The following is a 24,158-nucleotide window of genomic DNA, read 5'->3' on the forward strand; positions in this document are numbered from 1 at the left end:
AATTCAAATTCCGCTTATAATATCTTAGCTATTCCAAAATCTACAATGTTCAGTCATAACAATATAATCACCTCCTTGTTTATATACTCATTGTCCATTGTTTTAACTCCACTGCCCATAGTGATGCACTTTATAGTTCTACAGTTACACACTGTTGTCCACCTGACGCTCTGCATATTTCACTAGCCCCTTTTCAACCCAACCTCCCTAAACTGAAGGTTAACCCTTACCCATCACCAAAATAATACCACTCAGTTCTGTTGTGGTTCTGTTGGGTTCCTAACCATTACAAATAGGGTGAAAGGTGGCTATGAAAGTATGCAGATCAACAGCAACTACAGAGAGTCTGTAACTGTAGAACTACAAAATCCTCCTGAACGGTCAGTGGATCGGTGTGTGTGTATTTAAACACACTGATCATATATTAGCTTTTCCAAAATATATTTTTGGTTTGCAGTGATGTCCACTGGTAGGTGTTGGTTTTAAAACGTTTGGCCTTTAGCTCACTGTAGCTAGACAAGATGCTGCAGAGCAATTACAGTAAAGATCAGGGCCCAGTTATCCCAAAATCATCTGACAAAGGGAGAGAGAGTGTTCAGTGTGATGCTCGTTCTACCACTTAAGAATCTTCTTGGTTCTAAGATGCTTTTAGGAAGCCCAGCGCACAGGTGCTAAACTATTTCTGATATTTCTTGACAAAGGACATGTATTCCTCCACGTCGTCTGGGGAGCCAACCACAAAGGGAACTCTCTGATGCAGAGCCTCAGGCTTAATGTCCAGAATCCTCTGAGAGCCGGTAGTGGCCAAACCTCCGGCCTGCTCCACCAGGAACGCAATGGGGTTACACTCATACAGCAACCTCAGCTAAAAGAGAGAGAGAGAGAGAAAAAGAGAGCTTACAATCAGCAAGACTGGTCAAGCACTTCCCAAAATGCATAAATTTGGCCACTGACCACAGGGTCATTTCACACAGCAGGATAATGAATCACATAAAAGGCTCAGGAATATGACAGGGTTCTTACGCCACACATTTCAACATTTTCACACTGGGCAAAAATAATCAGAGAAGGGTCTAATGAACACAAAAAGCCTCACGTCTTAATTGTCTTACGATGATATCAGGAACAAAACACACACTCTAAACTGCCTGTACCCTGTCATCTGCCCCATACTTTGGTTAAAGTTCATATAGAGGGAGGCTGTTCTTAGAGCCCTTATCTGTAGTATAAGAAAGAAAGCAGTGCTCTTATCTTGAAATATATAGGCCACTCAGAAACATCAGCTATCACAGTGTTTACAATGTCTAGAAAAACTCTGTGAACCTTAGACCTATGTATGATGAGCATGAAGAGGAGAAAAAAAAAAGCAGGAACTGCATTCGCTGGAGTTTTGAAGCTCTATCCAGTAGTTCTGGATTCAGTACCTGAGCTCACTAATGTTCTCATGTCTGAATACAATCAAAACCTCACAGCAATGTTCCAAAATCTAGGGTAAAGGCTTCCCAGAAGAGAAACTGGTGCTCCAGCAGATGGGCAGGTCCAAACTTGCTCGGTTCAGAATGTTTATATAAGAAAGCTCATGGATTAGTGTCAATACATTTTATGAATATATACATCCATCCATTCATTATCTGTAACCCTTATCCAGTTCAGGGTCACGGTGGGTCCAGAGCCTACCTGGAATCATTGGGCGCAAGGCGAGAATACACCCTGGAGGGGGCGCCAGTCCTTCACTGGGCAACACACACACATTCATTCACACACTCACACCTACAGACATTTTTGAGTCACCAATCCACCTACCAACGTGTGTTTTTGGAGTGTGGGAGAAAACCCACGCAGACACAGGGAGAACACTTTATCAATATATTTGATATTTAAAATGATATTTCGGCCAGTACCTTCCAAACGCCAATTTAAACCAAAGACTTGTGTCTGGTGCCCGATTCATTAGATTTCCACTGGTGTCATGTGGAGTACTAGAGGTGTGTAACCAGCCATAGTAGCATCAATAAACTAAAGCATCATACACTTGTCTCAATATGTGTTGATGCTCTATAGCATAATGTTACCCACGGTTTTTATGTCAACTGTACCACGTTAGCTTGGACTCCCTCCAGGCAAACACAAGGGGATCAAACTGGCAAAACCCCTAAGGATAGGCCCAGTGCCTAGACCTGTGTGATCTAGCCCTGTACTGTTATCTAAAAAAGTGGACACAAGTAAAGGCAAAAGTCTTGCCCCATTTCAAAAAGCTGCTGTAACTGTTTGCTCCAACTCTGCGTATTCCGACACATATGTTTTGTGCCTGTTCAGGGCTTTGGTAAATCATTTTCCAGACCGTCCCTTACTGTGTAAACTGTCTGAGAGTGAAGTACAAATGAGTGTCACTCTATATAAACACAGACACAATAACCCACCTTTCCTTTGGGACTCTTCTCATTGGCAGGGTATATGAAGATGCCTCCATAAGCAATAGTGCGATGTATGTCTGACACCATGGAGCCCACGTACCTGGCACCATAAGGGGCACTGCCATCCTGTACAAACACAAGAATATGATCATTAAGGCACACATTTGGACTATTTTGAATAGCCTATCTACCTACCAACATGTGTTTTTAGAACAGAGCGCCCAGAGGAAACCCATGCAGATACAGGGAGAACACACCAGGCTCCTCATAGAGTGACCCGAGGGAAGTTCTGAATCCACAACCCTGGGGTCCTGGAGCTGCCTGTTGCACCACCATGCCACCCTTATTGTTGTAGTCTACTGATAAATACCTCATAGTGGGGCATGCCAACGCAAAAATATAACATCACGATACCTGATTTTTCCGATGTTTGATGAAGTGGAACTGGCAAAATGCACCAGAAAGGCCACATTATTCAGAAAGTGCTAAAGGGATTTGACTTAAGGTTATCCTCTGACTGTGAGAGGGATGGAGTACAAAACAAAAACTGTCACATTCATTCATTCATTCATTCATTATCTGTAACCCTTATCCAGTTCAGGGTCACGGTGGGTCCAGAACCTACCTTGAATCATTGGGCACAAGGCGGGAATACACCCTGGAGGGGGCGCTGTCACAATCAGTTAAAAAGTATTTAAAGCTTTGGTCTATAAAAGACTGGAGGAAAAAAAACACATCCATACCTGTAAAACATCTGAGGTGTATTTTGCACTAGGTTTTATGAACTCTGTAGCAGTATAAATAAATATAGTGTTTAGTGGATCTTGTGCTGGCTGTAAAACGTAACAGTGAGGAAGAAGATGGGTGCCTTAAAAATGTTATATAGTCATTTAGTGCACATCAAAGACATATTATCTCAGATGTATTCTTTTTTAAATTTGCTACAATTCATGCTGAGCCTTTTACAGGCCATAAAACTCAGAGAGCTAGAACTATGAGAGTTTTAATGAGTGAAAGTTTACGTTTTCTTTTTATTATCGTCTAACCATGCTTCCATATCTGTCCCTCTGACATTGAAGGAATTACAGTGATCTGTTAATAGAGCCTCTCACACAACATTAGGGTATGTCCTTACAAATGCTCATCTGAATGAATAGATAAAATAGAAAGCTTTCCCACAGGGGTGGAAGCTGTTACAGCTGCAAATGAGAGACCAACCATATATTTATGACTATAGTTTTAGGACGAGATTTCATTAAATTTCTTGTATGTGTAACTGGTAGTTATAGTCATTTTTGATGATTACTGTCTTGCCTCTTGAAATTCGGTCTGTAACTTGGACTAACACTATGTAAATCCACACAAACACAATCGTGATCAAAGTTCAGCAGCACTGCACTGGGGGAAATAGGCAGCATTAGAACTGAACGTACAGAACACAACTCAGTGACAAGTGCAGGAGGAACTGAGCCAAGAAAGAATGAGAGAAAAAGAAGAAAGAAGTCATGTGCTGCTTAGTCATGGTAGAGCAGCAGTGAGGTGGCAGGGAACTATGCAGCGCTGCATAAACACGCTATCTCACACAGGCACACACACACACACTCACACACACATAGATTAGGACTGAAGTCCAGGGTTACCACAAACCTCAGAACAACAACCAAAGGGAACAGCAGCACAAGAACAACAAGCATAAACAAATCCCAAAGACATATGATCACTAGACTGGGGACACCTACCAAGTATCTATACTCATTGTCCATTTTGTCAGCTCTTGATCATATAGGAGCACTTTGTAGTTCTACAATTACAGACTGTAGTTCACCTGTTTCTCTGCATACTTTCTTACCCCTGAATCACCCTGCTCTTCAATGGTCAGACCCCCCGCAGGACCACCACAGAGCAGGTATGATTAGAGTGGTATATAATTCTCAGTGCTGCAGTGACACTGACGTGTGTGGATCAGAAAGCCCTCAGTTTCACTGCTGGACTGAGAATAGTTCACCATCCAAAAACACCCAGCCAACAGCGTCCTGTGTCCACTGATAAAAGCCTCATAAAAGAGGACAACCAACAAATTGTGCAGCTACTGTATCTGACTTTACAGCTACAAGGTGGGCCAAAGAGGTAGATGTGTCTAACAGAGTTGACAATGAGTGGAGACAGCCCTGATGTGTTTGTACCAGCATGTACACACACAAACACACCCCGAATAGCCACAATTAAAAACAACTGACAGCTAAAGTGAATGATATTGATGATCTGGTTACAGTGGCACCTGTCAAGGGCTGGGATATATTCAGCAGCAAAGGAACAGAGTCAGATCTTGAAGCTGATGTTGAAAGCAGGAAAAGTGGCTAAGTGTAAGGATCTGAGCGACTGTGACTAGAGCCAAATTGTTATGGTCACAAGGTTTTGGTCAGAGCATCTCCCAAATTGCAGGTCTTCTGTGGTGTTCCTGGTATGCTGTGGTTGGTACCTACAAAAAAAATTGTCCAAGAGATTTTCTCGAGGTTGAGTATGGAAGGCTCGGGGTGAGCGCTTCTGCAACAGATCTTTGGCCTGGCCAGTCACCAGATTTATCACCTATTGAGCATTTATGGGACCATCGAGGCACCAGCTTTGGCAACCTAAGAGTGTACAGGATCTACAGGCCCAGCTGCAACTGTGCTGTATGCCCCTATGCAACAACTGTAACTTCTAATCTTCTTTGTGCATTTTATTTGGTCAATGAGTGTATATTACACAAACCTCTAAACATCTAATATAATATAATATAATAATGCTTTTTATTTAATGAGTCAATTGGCACTTATTACAGCGTTCAATGACTAGGTAACAGTTACATTCCATTCTTCAAGAATACCTGAGACGAAAGAGTTGTTTCCAAGCAATCCTCACCACATTTCAATAATGTCAAGGACCCTGGAGCAGCTTTGCTTAATTTAGTCTAGTGGATTGTGTCAGTACGTAGCCATTCCCAAAGCCCAGATAAATAGGGAGGGTTGTGTCAGGCGTAAATATGTGTTCCAAGTCGATGGTGCGGATCGGTTGATCAGCTGTGGCAACCCCTGACGGAAGCAGCCAAAGGCAGAAGAAGACTGTGTCAGTAAGTAGCTGGGTCATCGTAAACTTGAATGATTTTGCAGAGTAAAATTCAGGCTTGAGCCACAAATTAATTATTAATAATCAGCTGTAATCAGGAGTAAACATATATATCTGTTGCTATTCACTGGACCAAAAAAAACATGTTTTTGAGAACTCTTGCAACACATGACCCGGCTGAGTGAGTTGGAGCTGCTGAGTCTACCACTTCCATATGAGCTCCAACAGCAGGACATGACACTTCCTGAGGGTAGATTTTACCTCAGCACTCTTTCCAGCACATCACCGCCATCCAGGAATCAGCTGACACCAGACAAACAGGAAACAGTCGCGTAGAAAGGAGTGTTCACAATGCACTTACACATCTTTCTGCTGAAGGTCAGCCACTTGGATCTGACCACAAGTCATGGGTTGAACATGCTTTAACAAATGACTGGTGCTGAATTACAAATCTGTAGTTTGCAAAAATAATTCTACTGATGTCATTTTCCCATTAACCCAAACATAGCTGATGAGCCAAAATGTTTTTCTGAAGTTCTTCAGTTTTTCTTTGAAGCCACAACCCTAGTGTAGCTAACAAGTGCACTACATAGCCAAAGGTAACTTAATGAATTCAGCTATAATGTGCCAACTATGGGCACAGACATTCAAATGTGCATGTACAGTGTATCATATCCATAGAACAGCATGAAATGTCAAGAGATACCCTGGAGAACCTATACTGTAGTCACCAAGCTCGTTGTCAAGAGTCATCTAAAGAAGCAAAAAGCCCTTGCATTGGGCTTTGGAGCAGTGGAACTGCATTCTCCGTCAGGAGCTCCATCTAATAAGCTCAGATGGGTTGGAGTGGCTTTAGGGATCTAAAAGTGATAATTAAACATCAGTATGACTTCAATGTCTAAATGCTAAGGCTTCCCTGAAGGTTAGATGCTGCTGTTGTAAGAAACGAGGGACAAAATTCTTACTAAACAAACTTACTGACATGGGCTTCAAGAACAATGCACTCTCCTGGTTTGAGTGTTATCTCACTGGACGATCCTTCAATGTGTCATGGCTTGGACAAACATCAGCGCGACACCACCTCACCACAGGTGTGCCCAAAGGCTCAGTGCTGGGTCCCCTCCTCTTTGCCTTGTACACCTCCTCTCTAGTCCCAATCATACATTCACACCGCTTCTCCTATCACTCCTATCTCCTATGCAGATGACACACAGCTCTATTTATCCTTTCCTCCAGGTGATACTTCAGTGGCAACTCGAATCTCTGATTGTCTCTCTGACATATCTACATGGATGAAGGAATATCACCTCCAATTGAATTTATCCAAAACTGAACTGCTGGTCCTCCCAGCCAAGCAAGCTATTCTCCACAACATCAGCATCAAGCTAGAGTCCCTATCAGTGGCTCCCACCAAGGTTGTAAGAAACCTAGGTGTCATGGTTGATGACCAGCTGACCTTCGCAGATCACGTTACCGCAGTAGCTCGATCGTGCCACTTCTCCTTATTCAACATAAGGAAGATTAGGCCATACCTTACTCAACATACAACACAGCTCCTTGTTCAGACGTTAGTAATCTCCCGTCCAGACTATTGCAACGCCCTCCTGACAGGTCTTCTGGCCTGTGCTGTGAGACCGCTACAGATTATCCAGAATGCTGCAGCACGCCTGGTCTTCAACCAGCCTTAAAGAGCACATGTCTTTCTTTGATGCACTTATTACTTCCTGGCATATTGCACTCTATGTAAGGTATTTTGTATAATTTGTGCTGTAGTTTGAATGTTAGATCCTCTTTTGTAAGTCGCTTTGGATAAAAGCATCTGCCAAATGCGTACATGTAAATGTAAATTTCTTATAAAAAATAGTCCTAATTCCTGGAGGAATGTTGAATTGGCATGTGTCCACATGCCAATTCATATATTTCGTATGGCCTGACATACACGTTTTTGGTGATTATGGGGTTAAATACAACAGATTATAGAGGCTCAGAAAGAATACTAATATGTGTCTAAAAACATGGCCACTTTTAAGACCTACCTCAGGAAATTTCTTGTGCTTTATGTACTCAGTCACTGCGGGCTCAAAGTACTTGGCGTAGCCTTCATTCAGACTGTAGATCTTTCCTTTCTTCTTAATCTTCACATTTCTCTCAGTCAGGATGAATTCACCAATGGCCTAAAGGGGGAAAACACTTCTTTCATTTTCACTGAAAAATGACATTCCACTCTCCATCCAGCTCAGAAATGAAACCCATATTGTACTCATCAGGAAAATGCACAAACTTGAAAATGGGGAAGCAACACTACATTGCACTGACAAAAAAAACTCATCACAATCAAATGAGAAGTGAAAATACAAACTTACCATATGTGATATTCCATTGAGCACAGTTGTAACCACAAAACAAAGACCCTATAAATAACTACTACAAAGTTCATAAAAATGTCTTTTCCTCAGAGCGTACAGAGAGGAATCCAGTGTCAATAATTAAATCACATTATTGTGAATGTGATTAACTAGGTAAGAATAAAAGAATCACATTATTCTGAATAATAGTAGTAAGCATAAAGCAGACAGCACTATGGTGTTTAAAGCAGTGGCACAGACACTCAGCTCCAGTCTTGTTTTGGATCCTCAGGGCACTACTGGATGAGTTGGTTAGTGACTGTGAGAGTGAGTGAAATCGTCCACAGGTGTGTGAATGTGTGTGTTTGTGAAACAAGTTGACTGTGAAATGAGGTGTGAGCATGTGAGAGTCTGGGTGAGTTTGCAAAACTGTCCACATGTGGGAGTGTGTGAGTGACTGGTGATGTCCTGTGATGGACTGAAAGTGTGTGTTTCTATGTCCTGTAATTCCAGTTTGGCTCTGGACCTACCGCAATTCTAATCAGGATGGAGTTATTTACCCATCCATCTTCTTTGGAGCCATTTATTGCTTATATACTATATATAGTACAGGTCACACACACTATGTCCACAAATATCTATGAAACATATTGCATTGCCGATAGGATGGGATGCTCTGAAGAAGCTACACATAAAATTAAGGTCATCATCATCGTCAATACCAGCCGTCGGCTAGTGTGACACTGGCATGAGCCCTATCCGACAGACGTTTAGAGGGGCAAATCAAAAGGCAGCCCTGCTGTACATATCTTGAAGATTATTTTCAAATATAAGACATCAATTCACTACTACTGTGTTTAAGAAGTATGCAAAGTACTGATTCTGCTCTCACTACTTATATATTAACGTCTCAGATGTAAAGAACTATTCTTAGATCAGCACTCTTAGATACAGGGGCAATTGGACAACTGTGCTGTCCGTTGCTGCCCCCTACACAGAAATCTAGGGTTCATTTTCCAGCTTCAGCAGGAATATTATTCTGTTCATAGTACACGTGTTACTGCACTACACCATATTATATATATATAACATGATTAAACGTCGAAAGGAGCCAGCTGAGATGGTTCGGGCATCTGGTTCGGATGCCTCCTGGACGCCTTCCTGGAGAGGTGTTCCGGGCATGTCCAACGGGGAGGAGGCCCCGGGGCAGACCAAGAACACGCTGGAGAGACTATATGTCTCGACTGGCCTGGGAACGCCTCGGTATACCCCCGGAGGAGCTAGAGTCGGTGGCTGGGGAGAGGGAGGTCTGGGTTTCTTTGCTCCGACTGCTTCCCCCGCGACCCGGACCCGGATAAGCGGTGGATAATGGATGGATGGATGGAACATGATTAAAATGGTTAAGGGCAGAAGTATAACTGATCAAAGATCAGTACCGCTGATCCAGACTAGAGTCCATTCTATAACTACGTACACAACCTCAGTACTTACTGGATCTAGCATGAAGAAGTTGAGTCCAGCTCCAGAGCTCAGGGCCACTACAGTTGCACTGCCGTACAGAGCATAACCTGCACATACAATCTGATTACCAGGCTGTAGAGCATCTTTCTCTGTGGGTTCAGCTTCTGAAGTCTGTATGAAGAAAACAAGAGAGCGGAAAGTTCTATCAATTTACAACATTAAATGAATTAAAGTGACATCACCCCACCAACATACCCTCAGGATCTAAAACCTAATAAACCTGTTATAAAACCTAATTAACCTGTAATAAAAAAGGGTTAAATCTAGACTGGGTACTTTATAAACCATCACACATTCAATAGAATAAATGTTGGCCTAAAAAAATAAACCCTGGTATTTTCTTCTCTGTAATTTTTAGGGGGCTTTTTTTTTCAAAACAGATGTTTGAGCATGTGTTTTAAATGAACAGGTGTTAGAAACACTTCAATAAAAGGAAAACACGGCAAAACCGTTAGCATAAATGCTTTCAAATAATTAGCATGCTTATATAGGCCAAAATATGCCGAGGTTTTTTGTTTCCAATACAAACTTGTGTGCCACAGCATCACCTGTTGGCTATTAGTGGTACAGCAAGCCTGTCTTTTCTAATATTTCTAAAAGTAAAGTCTTTTTGACTTAAATTATATAACAATGTATGGCAGTCCATTTTGTTTTGGCCTGTACACGTCATACAGCAGGTCAGTTCTGGTCAGCTACCTCTTCAATCTGCATAAAAAAGTACAACAAAAAACAAGGCCATGTGTAAGAGCCATGGAATACACTTATAAAGTAAAAAATGACAACAATCAAGTTATGAAGTTATGATCAATTTAATTCCTCAGGGAATGTTACAAAAATTAGAGTTAATCATCACTCACTCTTTTGTAGATGGCGAAGATTGTGCCAATGGGGGCCAAGCAGTCGATGTTGGAAGAGCCATCCAGTGGATCAAAGCACACCACGTATTTCCCCTGTGTGTGTATGAGGCACAGATTCATATAAATACTGATATATGTGTAAGGGATAATGGCTTTTTATTCATATAATTTAGTCCTTAACCACAGCAATGGTTGAGCTTACATTCTTTCGCACTGGAGCTGTGACAATACAATCTAAAAAACCTTGAAGAAAGGTTTTTGTTCTACACAAAGCTTGTGCATGTTGGATCATATTGTTGGGTTATTAGCAGTGATGCGTAGTTTTGTTTAACAGTACACACTGGATTAGGAACACCTACCTAGAGTCCACGCTCAATGTCTGTTTTATTAGCTTCACTGACCACACAGGAGCACTTTGTAGTTCTACAGTTACAGGCTTTAGTCCACCTGTTACTCTGCATAATTTCTTATCCTCATTTCACCCTGCACTGACACTGACATGGTGGTGGTGTGTTAGTGTGTGTTGCACTGGTACAAATGGATCAGACCCAGCAGGGATGCTAGAGTTTATATTTTTGTAGCTCCATTACAAAATTAAATAAACAATATTAAGACATGAGACAGGTCTTGGCTTATTGACAGAAGCTGTAGAAACTGTGAATTAAATTTCTGCCCAAACCATCATGTGAGTTTTTAGTCACATTTAAAGAAATAAACCCATGTTACTGTGTAGTGGACGCACCCTTTTCTCAGCAGGGGTGATAATGGCCTCTTTGTTCTCCTCAGTGACTAGTAAACAGGTGCCGTAGGAGGCCCGCATCATGTTGATCACCAGGTCATTGGACAATACATCCAGCTTCTTCACCTCATCACCTGTGACGTTTATGTGTCCGGCAATGCCCTGACTGAGGCCATACACAGTAGAATAAAAAACATCAGTGCGGTGAACATTTTACAACTGAAGTTTGAGAGAGATCCTCTGACTGTTCTCTTCTTGCTAGTCTACCATCTCTCCCCGTTTCATAATGTTTCTGTCAAATATTTAACCTTATTTCTGTTTCCTTCAGTACAAGCTACATAAGCTACTGCAAAAACAATAACCAAACATGTTATAATATTTAAAGACATTGTCCAATTATTCCAGTTAAACAAGATTATCATGTTGTCTTTGCGATGTAACATGCAGGTGGGCAGTGTTCATCGAGTCTTGACAATATCCATGATACATTCACAGAATCCTATTCATAATAACAACATTTATCACATTAACAATAGATTAAAAAATTGCCCACCTCCCAGCTGCAAATTTACCACTGCATCGTTAAGAAACAACAGATCAACATTTTTAATATTCATAAATTATCTGTAAGCGCTTATCCAGTTCAGGGTCGCGGTGGGTCCAGAGCCTACCTGGAATCATTGGGCGCAAGGCAGGAATACACCCTGGAGGGGGCGCCAGTCTTTCACAGGGCAACACAGACACTCACACGTTCACTGACACACTCACACCTACGGACACTTTTGAGTCGCCAATCCACCTACCAACGTGTGTTTTTGGACTGTGGGAGCACCCGGAGCACCCGGAGGAAACCCACGCAGACACAGAGAGAACACACCACACTCCTCACAGACAGTCACCCGGAGGAAACCCATGCGGACACAGGGAGAACACACCACACTCCTCACAGACAGTCACCCGGAGGAAACCCACGTAGACACAGGGAGAACACACCACACTCCTCACAGACAGTCACCCGGAGGAAACCCACGCGGACACAGGGAGAACACACCACACTCCTCACAGACAGTCACCCGGAGGAAACCCACGCGGACACAGGGAGAACACACCACACTCCTCACAGACAGTCACCCGGAGGAAACCCACGTAGACACAGGGAGAACACACCACACTCCTCACAGACAGTCACCCGGAGGAAACCCACGCAGACACGGGGAGAACACACCACACTCCTCACAGACAGTCACCCGGAGGAAACCCACGCAGACACAGGGAGAACACACCACACTCCTCACAGACAGTCACCCTGAGTGGGAATCGAACCCACAACCTCCAGGTCCCTGCTGCACCAATGTGCCGCCCACATTTTTAACAAAACATCACAATTCTGTCTTTAAATCGTCATATCAGAATTCAAAGTAAAATTAAGTCATTAGTTCATCAATTCAATTTCTGTAACAGCTTCAGCATGTTCAGGGTGACATTGAGTCCAGAATCACTGTGTTTAAGGCAGAAACACAACCTGGAATCCACCACACTATTATTGCCAAAACCACATGAGATTATTTTTTGTTGTCAAAATCCCTGAATAATAAGAAGACACTGTTTTGGCACTAGATCTGCTCATACGTGACTGAAATAAGCTCAGTCCCAACACCGATTACCTGCTTCCATCGTCCATTTTATACAATCCTCTCAAAAAAACTGGACCAACTATCAATTTTCATTTGTCTAAATTATTTTTTTTTGAACATTAAATTGTTATAATGTACAATTCTTAAGCAAACAGTTTGTCACAAAAATCTGACACAATTCTTCACTCACAAATTCCAGTCATAGACCATCTGTGCTGCTTATTAGTAACTATTCCTAAGAACATTTATACAATAGGCTTTTGAGCTCTGAATCTAAGTTAAAAAATCATAGGTCATAGGTCTCATGTATCATCAAAAAGGTCACATCAAAAGGCTACAGAGCTATTTTTAAAATGCCTATTTTTAAGATACCACCAACAGGCTCTGGTTAAAGGAGTCAAATTAACCTCAAGGTTAACCACATTATTTTTCACAATGTAGATTCCTTATACAGTCCTTCTAAGTCCTTCTTATGTTTATGATAAAGCCTATAGCATTACATTCGGCTCTAAATCTTGATGAGCAGTCCCCCTTCCTGAGCTGTACTTGGTAAGTTAACTGGGTATAGGATGTTGTAGTGGGCAGCCATGGCCTAATGGTTAGTGAAGTGGGTTGAGGACTGAAAGGTAATTGGTTCAGTTCCCACAACTTTCAGCAGCAACTGGCTTTTGTCACACTTGTTCTTCAGAAACCAGGCCTTGAATGTGCAGTTATGGGAATGTTACACCAATTTCTAACCTGCCGTTCATATCTAAAGTTTGAGAAAAGGTTGTTGCTTCACTATTGCAAAACCATCTGGGTACCAATAACCTTTTGGAAGTGGTTCAGTCAGGTTTCCACTGCCATCGTAGCACAAAGACAGCACTTGTTCATGTCTTTATTGATTTCCCTCCATCTTCACTGCTGTCCTGTGTTCAGGAGTTAACAAACTGATTGGATACAAATTTTCACAAGATTAACGCCAAAAAGTGGCAGCCATCTTAGCTTACACAGACTACGTCATTGACATAGACAACACCACAGCCGGCTCATCTTCTACTGTTCTAAATCTGGGAGTCATATTTCACCCTAGTCCAAGTCCGCATTTTTTCATCTTCAAAACATCAGTAGACTCCGCCCCCTGCTCTCTCCTAAAGACTCTGAGATCCTGGTGCTGACCTATAAGGCCTTGCATGGATTAGCTCCATCCTATATTTCTGCTCCTCCACGCTCACGTAGGTCCTCTGATTCTGCTCTTCTGGCTCTTCCAAGGTTTAAGCTGTCCACTGTGGGTGGAAGGTCTTTCAGTGTAGCTGCCCTTACCCTTTGGAATGCCCTGTCTCTCACTCTCTTAGATAATCTCCCTTTCATTCTGTGTTTAACTCTCAACTAAAATCCAACCTATTCTCTACTTTCTTTCACTCTCTTTAAGGTTTTTCCCCCGTTTATTGTAAAGCGTCCTTGTTTTTTTGAAAGGTGCTATATATGAATGTAACTTATTACTAAAAGGCAGCAAGCCCTCAGCTGCTCCCCGGGCGACAGGCATGGGTGCCCGCCACTCTGGTGCGTGTTTACAGCACCTAGTGCACTTGTGTATGTTGCAAACGTTTTTGGACTGTGTAATCTGGTGCACCTGGAGGATACCCACACAGACATAGGGAGAACACACCAAGCTCCTCACAGACAGTAATCCAAAGTTGGGTTTGAAACCACAACCACAGAACCCTAGAACTACTTAATCGCAATCATGCCACCCTTGAATCTCAACTAATGCACGTCTGTGTTCTTGTAGTTCACCAACCTAACCACTAGAGGTCGCGTATCTAGAATCTTCACAAATCATAATGTAGCACTGACTTCCATATACAAAGCCCTTTCCAGACCAGCTCTGAGAACACTGCAACCCCCCCCCCCCCCCCCAACACTTAGAAAACATTTAAAGAACTTACAGGTGCGCTAGGCCTGCTTTCCTCACAGCAGATGAAATGGCTTTGATGGCTGTTAGCATGGAGTTTATCACCTGGGTCAGTTCACCAGTAGCTCCCTTCACTTGTCTTCCAGTCTCCATAACAAACCTCGTGAGGGTCCACACATCTGTGTCGAAAGCGGATTGATCCGTCATTTTTGCGTTTTTCCTGCTCTGTTCCACAGGCTTCCTGAGCTCAAAGTGGGTGAACTCTTCTCTGGAGCTGCTCTTTACACATGCAGGATGTAGTTAAAGGTCAGGGGTTATATATGTGAGGGATATCAGGTGGCAGGCCAGTAACTCATGGATCGTGGTTGTGTGAGACCTTAGAAGTGTCATTCATGGCCAGAGGCAATATTTCTTTGCAAATGTTTGAGCATTCCTGGCCAAATTATATAATCTTATAGATTTCTGAAGGGTGAAGAAATAAAATATGCAGGGGAGCTATATAAAAACGACACTTATTTATATTTGATTAACTTAGGAACTAAGAAAATAGCATAATGCCCTGTGCAAAAAGTACAACTATTCCAGTTATGAAGAGTCTGGCTGCCTGAGTACTTGGAAAAAAGCTAACTGATATCTATAAAGGGTGTTAAGGCTATAAAAAGAAATAAAGACAGCTCCAGCTCAGTTTCCAAGGTCAACTGCAGAGGTCAAGGCAGGATATGAAAGATGAAAGACATACTCATATGAAAATAATGCTGCATGGATCACTGATTACCTCACCAACAGACCGCAGTACGTGAGGCTACGTGACTGCGTGTCTGATGTGGTGGTCTGCAGCACGGGGGCCCCCCAGGGTACAGTTCACTCTCCTTTCCTATTTACACTCTACACATCAGACTTCAGTTACAACTCGGACAGCTGCCACCTCCATTTTTTTTCTCCATTGTTTTTATTGTCTTTTTTCCCCCTCTTCTTGTCCAATGCCTAAGATTGTGTGCTGCTGTAACAAGTGAATTTCAAACTCAAACTAAATACACCAATGATATATATATATTACAGTGTAATCTGTAAACGGGCGGCACAAGGTGCAGCAGGTTAGTGTCGCAGTTACACAGCTCCAGGGACCTGGAAGTTGTGGGTTCGAGTCCCGCACCGGGTGACTGTCTGTGAGGAGTGTGGTGTGTTCTCCCTGTGTCTGTGTGGGTTTCCTCCGGGTGACTATCTGTGAGGAGTGCGGTGTGTTCTCCCTGTGTATGCGTGGGTTTCCTCCAGGTGACTGTCTGTGAGGAGTGTGGTGTGTTCTCCCTGCGTCTGCGTGGGTTTCCTCCGGGTGACTGTCTGGGAGGAGTGTGGGCTGTTCTCCATATGTCTGCGTGGGTTTCTTCCAGGTGCTCCGCTTTCCTGCCAGTCCAAAAACACACGTTGGTAGGTGCATTGGTGACTAAAAAGTGTCTGTGTCTGAGTGAATGTGTGAGTGTGTGTGTCACCCTGCAAACAGGGTGTGTTCCAGCATCACGCCCAGTGATTCCGGGTAAGCTCTGGACCCACCTCGACCCTGAACACACAACCAACGAACGAACGAATAATGTTTTAACAAAATCAAAAGAAAGTTACATTCATTTTTTGGCACAAATGCATTTATTGGCATCATCCACTGCAATATACAACTGATTCTTAAAAGGCACACATTTGGTAATGCATAGATTTTAGCTAAAAATTGGTTTGGATTCAAACTGGCTCATATTGCTTTGGTCTTGTATGGAGCATGTTTTTTAAGCTCTGCTACAATTTAATAAATCATGGATTTACTCAAGGAATGTTCCTTCTCTGCGCGTTTGTTTTAATAATAACAGTATTATTAAGTTCAAGGATAGATCTTTGGTTCCAACATGATATTTTAATGCTTTAGTTTGATCTTTGGTCTCTTATGAATTGCTTTGGCAGGTCTTTATTGTCTGGTCCATCATGACGGCTTTAAGTGTCTTCATTTGTGATGTTTCTGGTAGATGGAGATGTACTCCTGAACATCCTCTGGAGAACCCAGCACAACAGGGACCCGCTGATGGAGGCTGTCAGGCTGGATATCCAGCACGTTCATAGTCCCTGTGGTGGCCATCCCTCCAGCCTGCTCCATAATGAAGGCCATGGGGTTGCACTCATACAAGAGTCTGAGCTATTTTAGAGAAAAAGACACAAAAATGTTTAAAGTTGCACAGTACACTTATAGGAGACAAATCTGATTTCCTATATTCAATGCACTATTTTTATTTCAATATGCTAAATTCAGCCAATCGAACCTGCACAAAAATGAGCAGGATAATAGCGTATTTGGGTTTGTTCCCTGTAGAGGACATAACTTATTTTCACTTAGACAATGCGCAAAATATGTGACTTGCCCAGAGTTGTTTAAAGTTTTCCACAGAACTTCATAATGATAAACCATTGACCTACAAACACAACCCATTTTTCAATTAACTGTATTTTGTAATTATCCAGGGACAAATCATTCATTCATTCATTATCTGTAACCCTTATCCAGTTCAGGGTCGCGGTGGGTCCAGAGCCTACCTGGAATCATTGGGCGCAAGGCGGGAATACACCCTGGAGGGGGCGCCAGTCCTTCACAGAGCAACACACACACATTCACTCACACACTCACTCACACCTACGAAGACTTTTGAGTCGCCAATTCACCTACGAACGTGTGTTTTTGGACTGTGGGAGGAAACCAGAGCACCTGGACGAAACCCATGCGGACACAGGGAGAACACACCACACTCCTCACAGACAGTCACCCTGAGGAAACCCACGCAGACACAAGGAGAACACACCAACTCCTCACAGACAGTCACCCGGAGCAGGAATCAAACCCACAACCTCCAGGCCCCTGGAGCTGTGTGACTGCAACACTAACCTGCTGCACCACCATGCCGCCTGGGACAAATAATGTAAGTGAGTATAATAATGTAGAATATGGTCCCTTCAGTTTGGCCCTAAAAAGACATTTCTCTTTTAAATGTCATATCAATGAATATCACTCCTGTTACTGACTTAATAAATATACGATAAATCAAGGATGAAAGTAGTGAAGCTTCAGAGCTCCCCAGGCAAGTAGAAACTGATGGTACTTTCAATACTATACCACAAGAGAGCCCTTAATTGAGATAAAGGATTAAGGAACATCACTAAGACTGTTCAGGAGCTAATATTTACACCTATAGGGATTTCCCTGTGCAAGTTGCCTCTCAAAATGTCTAATTCAAATGGACATTTCTGTACAAGGCAGACTGAAAATGTACATTCACATTTGAAACTCTGACACCATTTCAGTGAGTGTGCAAGCAGAAGCTGATCTGCTAGTTATACAGTCCTGTTGACACAGTTGGAAAGCCACATTCTGTAGACTTTACAGGGTGTGCCATCCATCAAAAAAAAAGCAAAGGTGCATGACTAGCATTCTTCACTTTGTTAAGCCTTATGTAAATCAAGAAACAAAGCCAGTATCATTTTATTTTTAATTCTTGTACGTATTACTCAATCGTAAAATTAATAATTTTCAATATCTCTTTTACAGCAAAACAGTGCATTTTCAATTCAAAATACACCTTCACTGAGACAAACTGATTTTAAGCCGCTCTCTAGTCTCTCATTATTCATTCATAATCTGTAACCACTTATCCAGTTCAGGGTCGCGGTGGGTCCAGAGTCTACCTGGAATCATTGGGCGCTAGGCGGGAATACACCCTGGAGGGGGCGCCAGTCCTTAACAGGGCAACACAGACACACATTCACTCACACACTCACACCTACGGACACTTTTGAGTTGCCAATCCATCTACCAATGTGTGTTTTTGGACTGTGGGAGGAAACCGGAGCACCCGGAGGAAACCCACACAGACACAGGGAGAACACACCAACTCCTCACAGACAGTCACTCAGAGCGGAAATCGAACCCACAATCTCCAGGCCCCTGGAGCTGTGTGACTGCGACACTACCTGCTGCACCACCGTGCCGCCCCTCTCTCATCATTCCAGTTTTTTTCAAAAGCATTGTTATCTTCCATATTCCAACATACCTTTCCTTTGGGACTCTTGACATTGGCTGGGTAGAGGAAAATACCTCCATAAACAAGAGTCCGATGCACGTCTGCTACCATCGAGCCTACATAACGTGCCCCATAAGGGGCGCTGCCATCCTGTAAAAAACAAAAACAACCCCATCTCATTACACCCATAATGTAAGGCTGCCTTGTATTTAATCAGAAGCACATATTCTGTGCTGTAAATGAACTAGATTTAGTAGTTCCAAATTCTGAACTGGGCCACTTTTTTTTTGATTGATTACTGTAGACTTAATCACAAGTTTTAAATGATCAATAAATAAAATATAACTTTTTATTTTAAACTTTAAAGGGCTTAAAAATATTATACAAAAATGTACAGTGTATAATAATAGAGTAAAAGGCATCAATAATAAGTGTAAACAAGGCAGTAACTAATGACTGCAGGTTCATAGAGATTCATACAGTCGAAGTAAACCAATGGTAATCATCAGCCCTAATTTATTCACTTTACACGATCATTGTACACAAGTGCAGGGCTGTACCTCCGGGAATTTTTTCCTCTGCAAGTATTCTGTAACAGCCGGATCAAAGTATGTGGCATATCCCTCATTCAGACTGTATATCTTTCCTCGCTTCTTTATTTTCAGGTCCCGTTCCACAAGAATGAACTCCCCAATGGCCTTCAAGAAACAAACAGGCTCAAACAAGGTCAATCCATGTTTTTTCTTCATCCTTGAAAGTGACAGTTCACAAGCCTTCCCCAAGGAAGACTGAGTACTGTGTTCATAAATACATTACAAACACAATTTCAGCTGTTTATTCAGGACAATTTGTTAAGATTATTATATGAGAAGACATATAAAATAAAAAATTAAATAACAAAAGGGAAAACAGGAATCTTCATATTTAAAAAGAGGTGTTTAAAAGTAAAAGGTAGAAATTAATTCGTTCATTCATTCATTATCTGTAAGCGCTTATCCAGTTCAGGGTCGCAGTGGGTTCAGAGCCTACCTGGAATTATTAGGCGCAAGGCGGGAATACACCCTGGAGGGGGCGCCAGTCCTTCACAGGGCAACACACACATTCACTCGCACACTCACACTTACGGACACTTTTGAGTCGCCAATCCACCTACCAATGTGTGTTTTTGGACCGTGGGAGGAAACTGGAGTACCCGGAGGAAACCCACGCAGACACAGGGAGAACACACCACACTCCTCACAGACAGTCACCCGGAGTGGGAGTCGAACCCACAACCTCCAGGTCCCTGGAGCTGTGTGACTGCGACACTAATCTGCTGCACCACCGTGTTGCCCCTTAATTTATACATAATGTAAAATTAAATGTATAAAATACCCATGAGTTTATAGTTAACATGAAATTAAAATGCATTAGTATAATCAGTAATTCCACACTCTTAAACAGCAGTGCATGTTGAAGTTAACTCACCGGATCCAGCATGAAGCAGTTGACTCCTTGGCCAGTGGAGAGCACCACCATGGTGGCACTACCATACAGAGCATATCCAGCAGCCACAATGTTCCTGCCAGGCTGCAGGGCATCTTTCTCACTCGGCTCATCCTTTGTAGTCTGGAGAACAGGTTCACGTGTATGATGTATTATTATTATTGTGTCCATGGGGATTTTCTTAAGAGATATGTTGACTTCTCTGAATAATTACATTAATAAGATTGGTGAAACGGCAAATATTCTTTCAAAACTCAGCCACTAAAGAAAATTAAATAGGGAGTCTTTTTTATTAAATATATACCAAAGTGCATTAAAACATCTGCAATCATTTTGCTTTGAATAATGTAATTATGGCAAATTTAAATTCAAATAGGAATTAAATGTTCCTTGTCATGACTGAGGCTTTTAGTAAAACATCATTTATTGTTTTTTATTAGTGAAATGATTTACAGTAAAAATGAAAATTTTTAGTGGCACATTATTTAACACAACTGAAATGGGGAGTGGGGGTATTTCCCACTTCAGTAAAATGGAAAAATTGCTGAGGGACATTCCTATTGGACAAGCCATAACTGTGGTTAAAAAAAGTTGTCTGGCTGACTCAGAAATCCTTTCATTCATTCATTCATTATCTGTAACCCTTATCCAGTTCAGGGTCACGGTGGGTCCAGAGCCTACCTGGGTGCAAGGCAGGGATACACCCTGGAGGGGACGCCACAACACAGACACACACAAGTTGTGTTTTTGGACTGTGGGAGGAAACCGGAGCACCCGGAGAAAACCAAACCAACACAGGGAGAACACACCACACTCCTCACAGACAGTCACCCGGAGGAAACCCACACAGACACGGGGAGAACACACCAACTCCTCACAGATAGTTACCTGGAGGCAACCCATGCGGACACAGGGAGAACACACCACACTCCTCACAGACAATCACCCGGAGGAAACCCACAAGGACACATGGAGAACACACCACACTCCTCACAGACAGTCACCTGGAGCAGGAAACGAACCCACAACCCCCAGATCCCTGGAGCTGTGTGACTGCGACACTACCGGCTGCGCCAACGTGCCGCCCCTCAGAAATCCTGTTTTGTAAAATATTCCCACCTTTATTTAGCACATACCTTTCTAAAGATGGCAAAGATGCTCCCAATGGAAACCAGGCAATCAATGTTGGAGGATCCATCAAGAGGGTCGAAACAGACCACATATTTACCCTTCGATCAAAACAGAAAAACGCTTTTCAGTACGATCAAAACTCTCACCTGTAAACAACTAGCTTTCAAGAACTATTCCTGTGATATTTTACCCTCCTTTCCGGCTCCACAATGATGGCACTGTCATTCTCTTCTGTGACCAGCACGCAGGACGTGAAGGAAGATTTGAGCATGTTAATGACCAGGTCATTGGAAAGGACGTCCAGCTTCTTCACCTGGTCCCCCGTCACGTTCGTACTCCCAGAAATGCCATAGCTATAAGAGAAGACTTGTATTAGACACAGCTACACAATACACTGTTTGCTAATTGACATCACAACACTGTCTTCTATCACTGCGACTGCTGAAGTCAAAGTAAACTGTTTTTGTTTTATGTAACGCAGGACTTTCTTTTACTTTGTGACTTTGCTGATTCAAGTGTGGTGTCAGTATATTGCAGAGCCTACCTGGAATCATTGGGCGCAAGGCGGGAATACACCCTGGAGGGGGCGCCAGTCCTTCACAGGGCAACACACACACAATCACTCACACACACACACCTTCGGACACTTTGGAGTCGCCAATCCACCTACCAACGTGTGTTTTTGGACTGTGGGAGGAAACTGGAGTACCCGGAGGAAACCCACGCGGACACAGGGAGAACACACCAACTCCTCACAGACAGTCACCCGGAGCAGGAATCCAACCCACAACCTCCAGGCCCCTGGAGCTGTGTGACTGTGACACTACCTGCTGCACCACCGTGCCGCCCCGCACGTCACAATATACAACCTAATTTCTATTTCAAATGTTCGTTCTTACTGTGAAGCCTCGAAATAATTCACGAAATGTACATCCACTCATTTATTACAGACATTCCTGGTGTTTCTCAGTCTGAACAGCAAAGGTCTGAATTCACAAGTAAGCATGATGTTGCATCTTTCAGCAGGGAGAGGTCAACACTCTGGTCATTAATCATCATTAAAGGGGATCTTTGTATAAGAGCCTTTCTGAAAATGAATAGTCATTGTGCTAATGACAAATTGTACTTTTGGGATTTGCTACAGGAAATTGTATTAATATTAAACAAAACATAAAATGTATAAACCATTTTAGATCCCTCCTTTTTTTCAGAAGTACTGCTTTGGGTAAATAATTCTAATCCTACATTTCATCCTTGTCCCCTTGCTTTGACCTCAACGTTCATCAACAGTGAGCTGTTTAAAGCCTGTCTGTAAAAGGACTGTCTGTAATTGCAAACTTTGCAGAGGTTTGTGTAAGAAGTCACCATTTAGACAAAACCTGCTCTTCATACCAAAAGACAAGTGAAAGAATGTTTTTGGTGAACAGGAATCTGATAGCTGCAAAGTCTTAGGTTTCCCAAAGCAGGAGATAATAGCTGTTTCTGTAAGCAAGCGTTACAGGTTTCCCCTCATGATTTATTCTAAAACAGCCTCTTTCTGATGCTTTCTGTGATATGTTTCAAAGAACCCAAGTGGTGGTGTCCCCAGACTTTTGCTAAGGTTATTGTGCTACAGTTTTAGAAAGAGACCCAGTAAACAATTAGCCGTTGATTTAACGTTGAAATAACGTAATGACTGCCGTCTAATCAACGTTCTCTTAAGGTTGAAAATGAAAGTTGAAAAGACGTCCAAACACAGACATTGAAAAGACGACTATTAGACGTATTTTGGACGTCCAATGATGTTATTAATTGGTCCCGAAATAAATTACTTGTATAAAACGCGTTTTGGACGTCCACTGACGTTATCGATTGGTCACCACTTAACTAACTTATTAAGATGGATTTTGGATGTCCATTGACATTTAAAATATGTCATTGACAGACAGACTACTTTTAGACCTATTTTGAATGTCCAGGGACGTTCCTTGTTTACTGGGAGATGTTGTGATTGTGCAAAATACTGTAGACGTTTGGGGAAAAGTTGCAGCACAGTAGGGTCCACATGGGTGGAACATTGTGGGCCCCAATGAGTGTTACAGGGATGCCCACATTTATCCCACAGAAGAACTCCTGTTTATCTACTCAGTTATGACACTGTAGTATAGTGCAGTTGTATCCCATGTGGTTTGAAGGTCGTTTTGTAATATCAGTATATTTTGATCAAAAGTCACTAGTCTCTTTAAAGTGATTTGCACACAGAAGTGTTCCTGAGTCCGGTGTAGTGCATAAGTGAGTACTCACAGGTTGGCGATGCCTGCCTTTCTCACAGCGCTGGAGATGGCTTTAATAGCTGTGCACAGAGCATTCAGAAGTGTGGTCAGTTCTCCCGTGCCTTTCGCCTTCCTTCCCTCCTCCAACAGAAACCTGGTCAAAGTCACCACGTTAGTGTCGAAAGGGCCCTGGTCCGACATTTTGCAGAGAGCTGCTGAGCTGAGGAACCTCAGAGAACAAAATACAACAAATCCACTGAAAAACAGACTTTCATTCAGTACTGTCACAACAACACGGAAATCCTGAGAGAGGGGGGTGTGGACTAGGTTGCCAGATCCACATAAATTCGGCAGACTATACTCAGGTCATAACCTACACACTCCGCCCAAGCTGAAGCTAGCTCCCATCCAAGTACATGACAATACTGAAACATACAGAAAAACAAAAAACGAGTACGAAGTAGCGAAATCTACTTTGTTGCATCTTTGGAAATTCACAAGGTATTTTGAGATTAAAATTTAAATTGCTCTAACCATAAACCAATTATTAACAAAAAGTAGTAATAAATAAATAAAAAATGTAATAAAAAAGTTCTGTGGGAGCATCTGGACGATAAAACGTTTAAGCGGAAAAACTGCGGACCTGGCAACCATGAGTGTGTAGCACTGAACCAATAGTAAAACGGTAACGTTCAGAAACCCGACACTTACGCGGTGTTATTGCAACGTTGTCGT

The 24,158-nt window shown here is 42.5% G+C and overlaps 2 protein-coding genes across 2 annotated transcripts; both read right to left on the minus strand.

The window, feature by feature from the left end:
* Positions 1-676: 676 nt before the first annotated feature.
* On the minus strand, positions 677-14,734 carry LOC136676901 (fructose-1,6-bisphosphatase isozyme 2-like). The gene is made up of 7 exons (XM_066654184.1): positions 14,544-14,734; positions 10,985-11,147; positions 10,243-10,335; positions 9,356-9,496; positions 7,556-7,693; positions 2,421-2,540; positions 677-865 (listed from the first exon to the last, which is right to left on the minus strand). Exons 1-7 carry the CDS (start codon positions 14,714-14,716, stop codon positions 677-679), a joined length of 1,017 nt encoding a protein of 338 aa, XP_066510281.1. The 5' UTR covers positions 14,717-14,734.
* A 1,406-nt stretch (positions 14,735-16,140) lies between these two features.
* Positions 16,141-23,756, minus strand: LOC136676570 (fructose-1,6-bisphosphatase 1-like). Its single transcript, XM_066653669.1, has 7 exons — positions 23,455-23,756; positions 21,362-21,524; positions 21,177-21,269; positions 20,023-20,163; positions 19,116-19,253; positions 18,586-18,705; positions 16,141-16,682 (listed from the first exon to the last, which is right to left on the minus strand). Exons 1-7 carry the CDS (start codon positions 23,622-23,624, stop codon positions 16,494-16,496), a joined length of 1,014 nt encoding a protein of 337 aa, XP_066509766.1. The 5' UTR covers positions 23,625-23,756; the 3' UTR covers positions 16,141-16,493.
* Positions 23,757-24,158: the final 402 nt, after the last annotated feature.

This window comes from Hoplias malabaricus, chromosome X2 (assembly GCF_029633855.1).
Source record: "Hoplias malabaricus isolate fHopMal1 chromosome X2, fHopMal1.hap1, whole genome shotgun sequence".
NCBI lineage: Eukaryota > Metazoa > Chordata > Actinopteri > Characiformes > Erythrinidae > Hoplias > Hoplias malabaricus.

Bases quoted from the DNA above. Each gene is read 5' to 3' on its own strand.
- LOC136676901 (XM_066654184.1), bottom strand. From the start codon at position 14,716: ATGACGGATCAATCCGCTTTCGACACAGATGTGTGGACCCTCACGAGG. The intron at 11,148-14,543 runs GTAAGTTCTTTA...GTATGGCCTCAG, and splicing joins AAAGCAGGCCTAGCGCACCT to TCAGGGCATTGCCGGACACA. The intron at 866-2,420 runs GTGGGTTATTGT...TCTCTCTTTTAG, and splicing joins AGAAGAGTCCCAAAGGAAAG to CTGAGGTTGCTGTATGAGTG.
- LOC136676570 (XM_066653669.1), bottom strand. From the start codon at position 23,624: ATGTCGGACCAGGGCCCTTTCGACACTAACGTGGTGACTTTGACCAGG. The intron at 21,525-23,454 runs GTGAGTACTCAC...CTTCTCTTATAG, and splicing joins AAGGCAGGCATCGCCAACCT to CTATGGCATTTCTGGGAGTA. The intron at 16,683-18,585 runs GTATGTTGGAAT...TCTCTAAAATAG, and splicing joins TCAAGAGTCCCAAAGGAAAG to CTCAGACTCTTGTATGAGTG.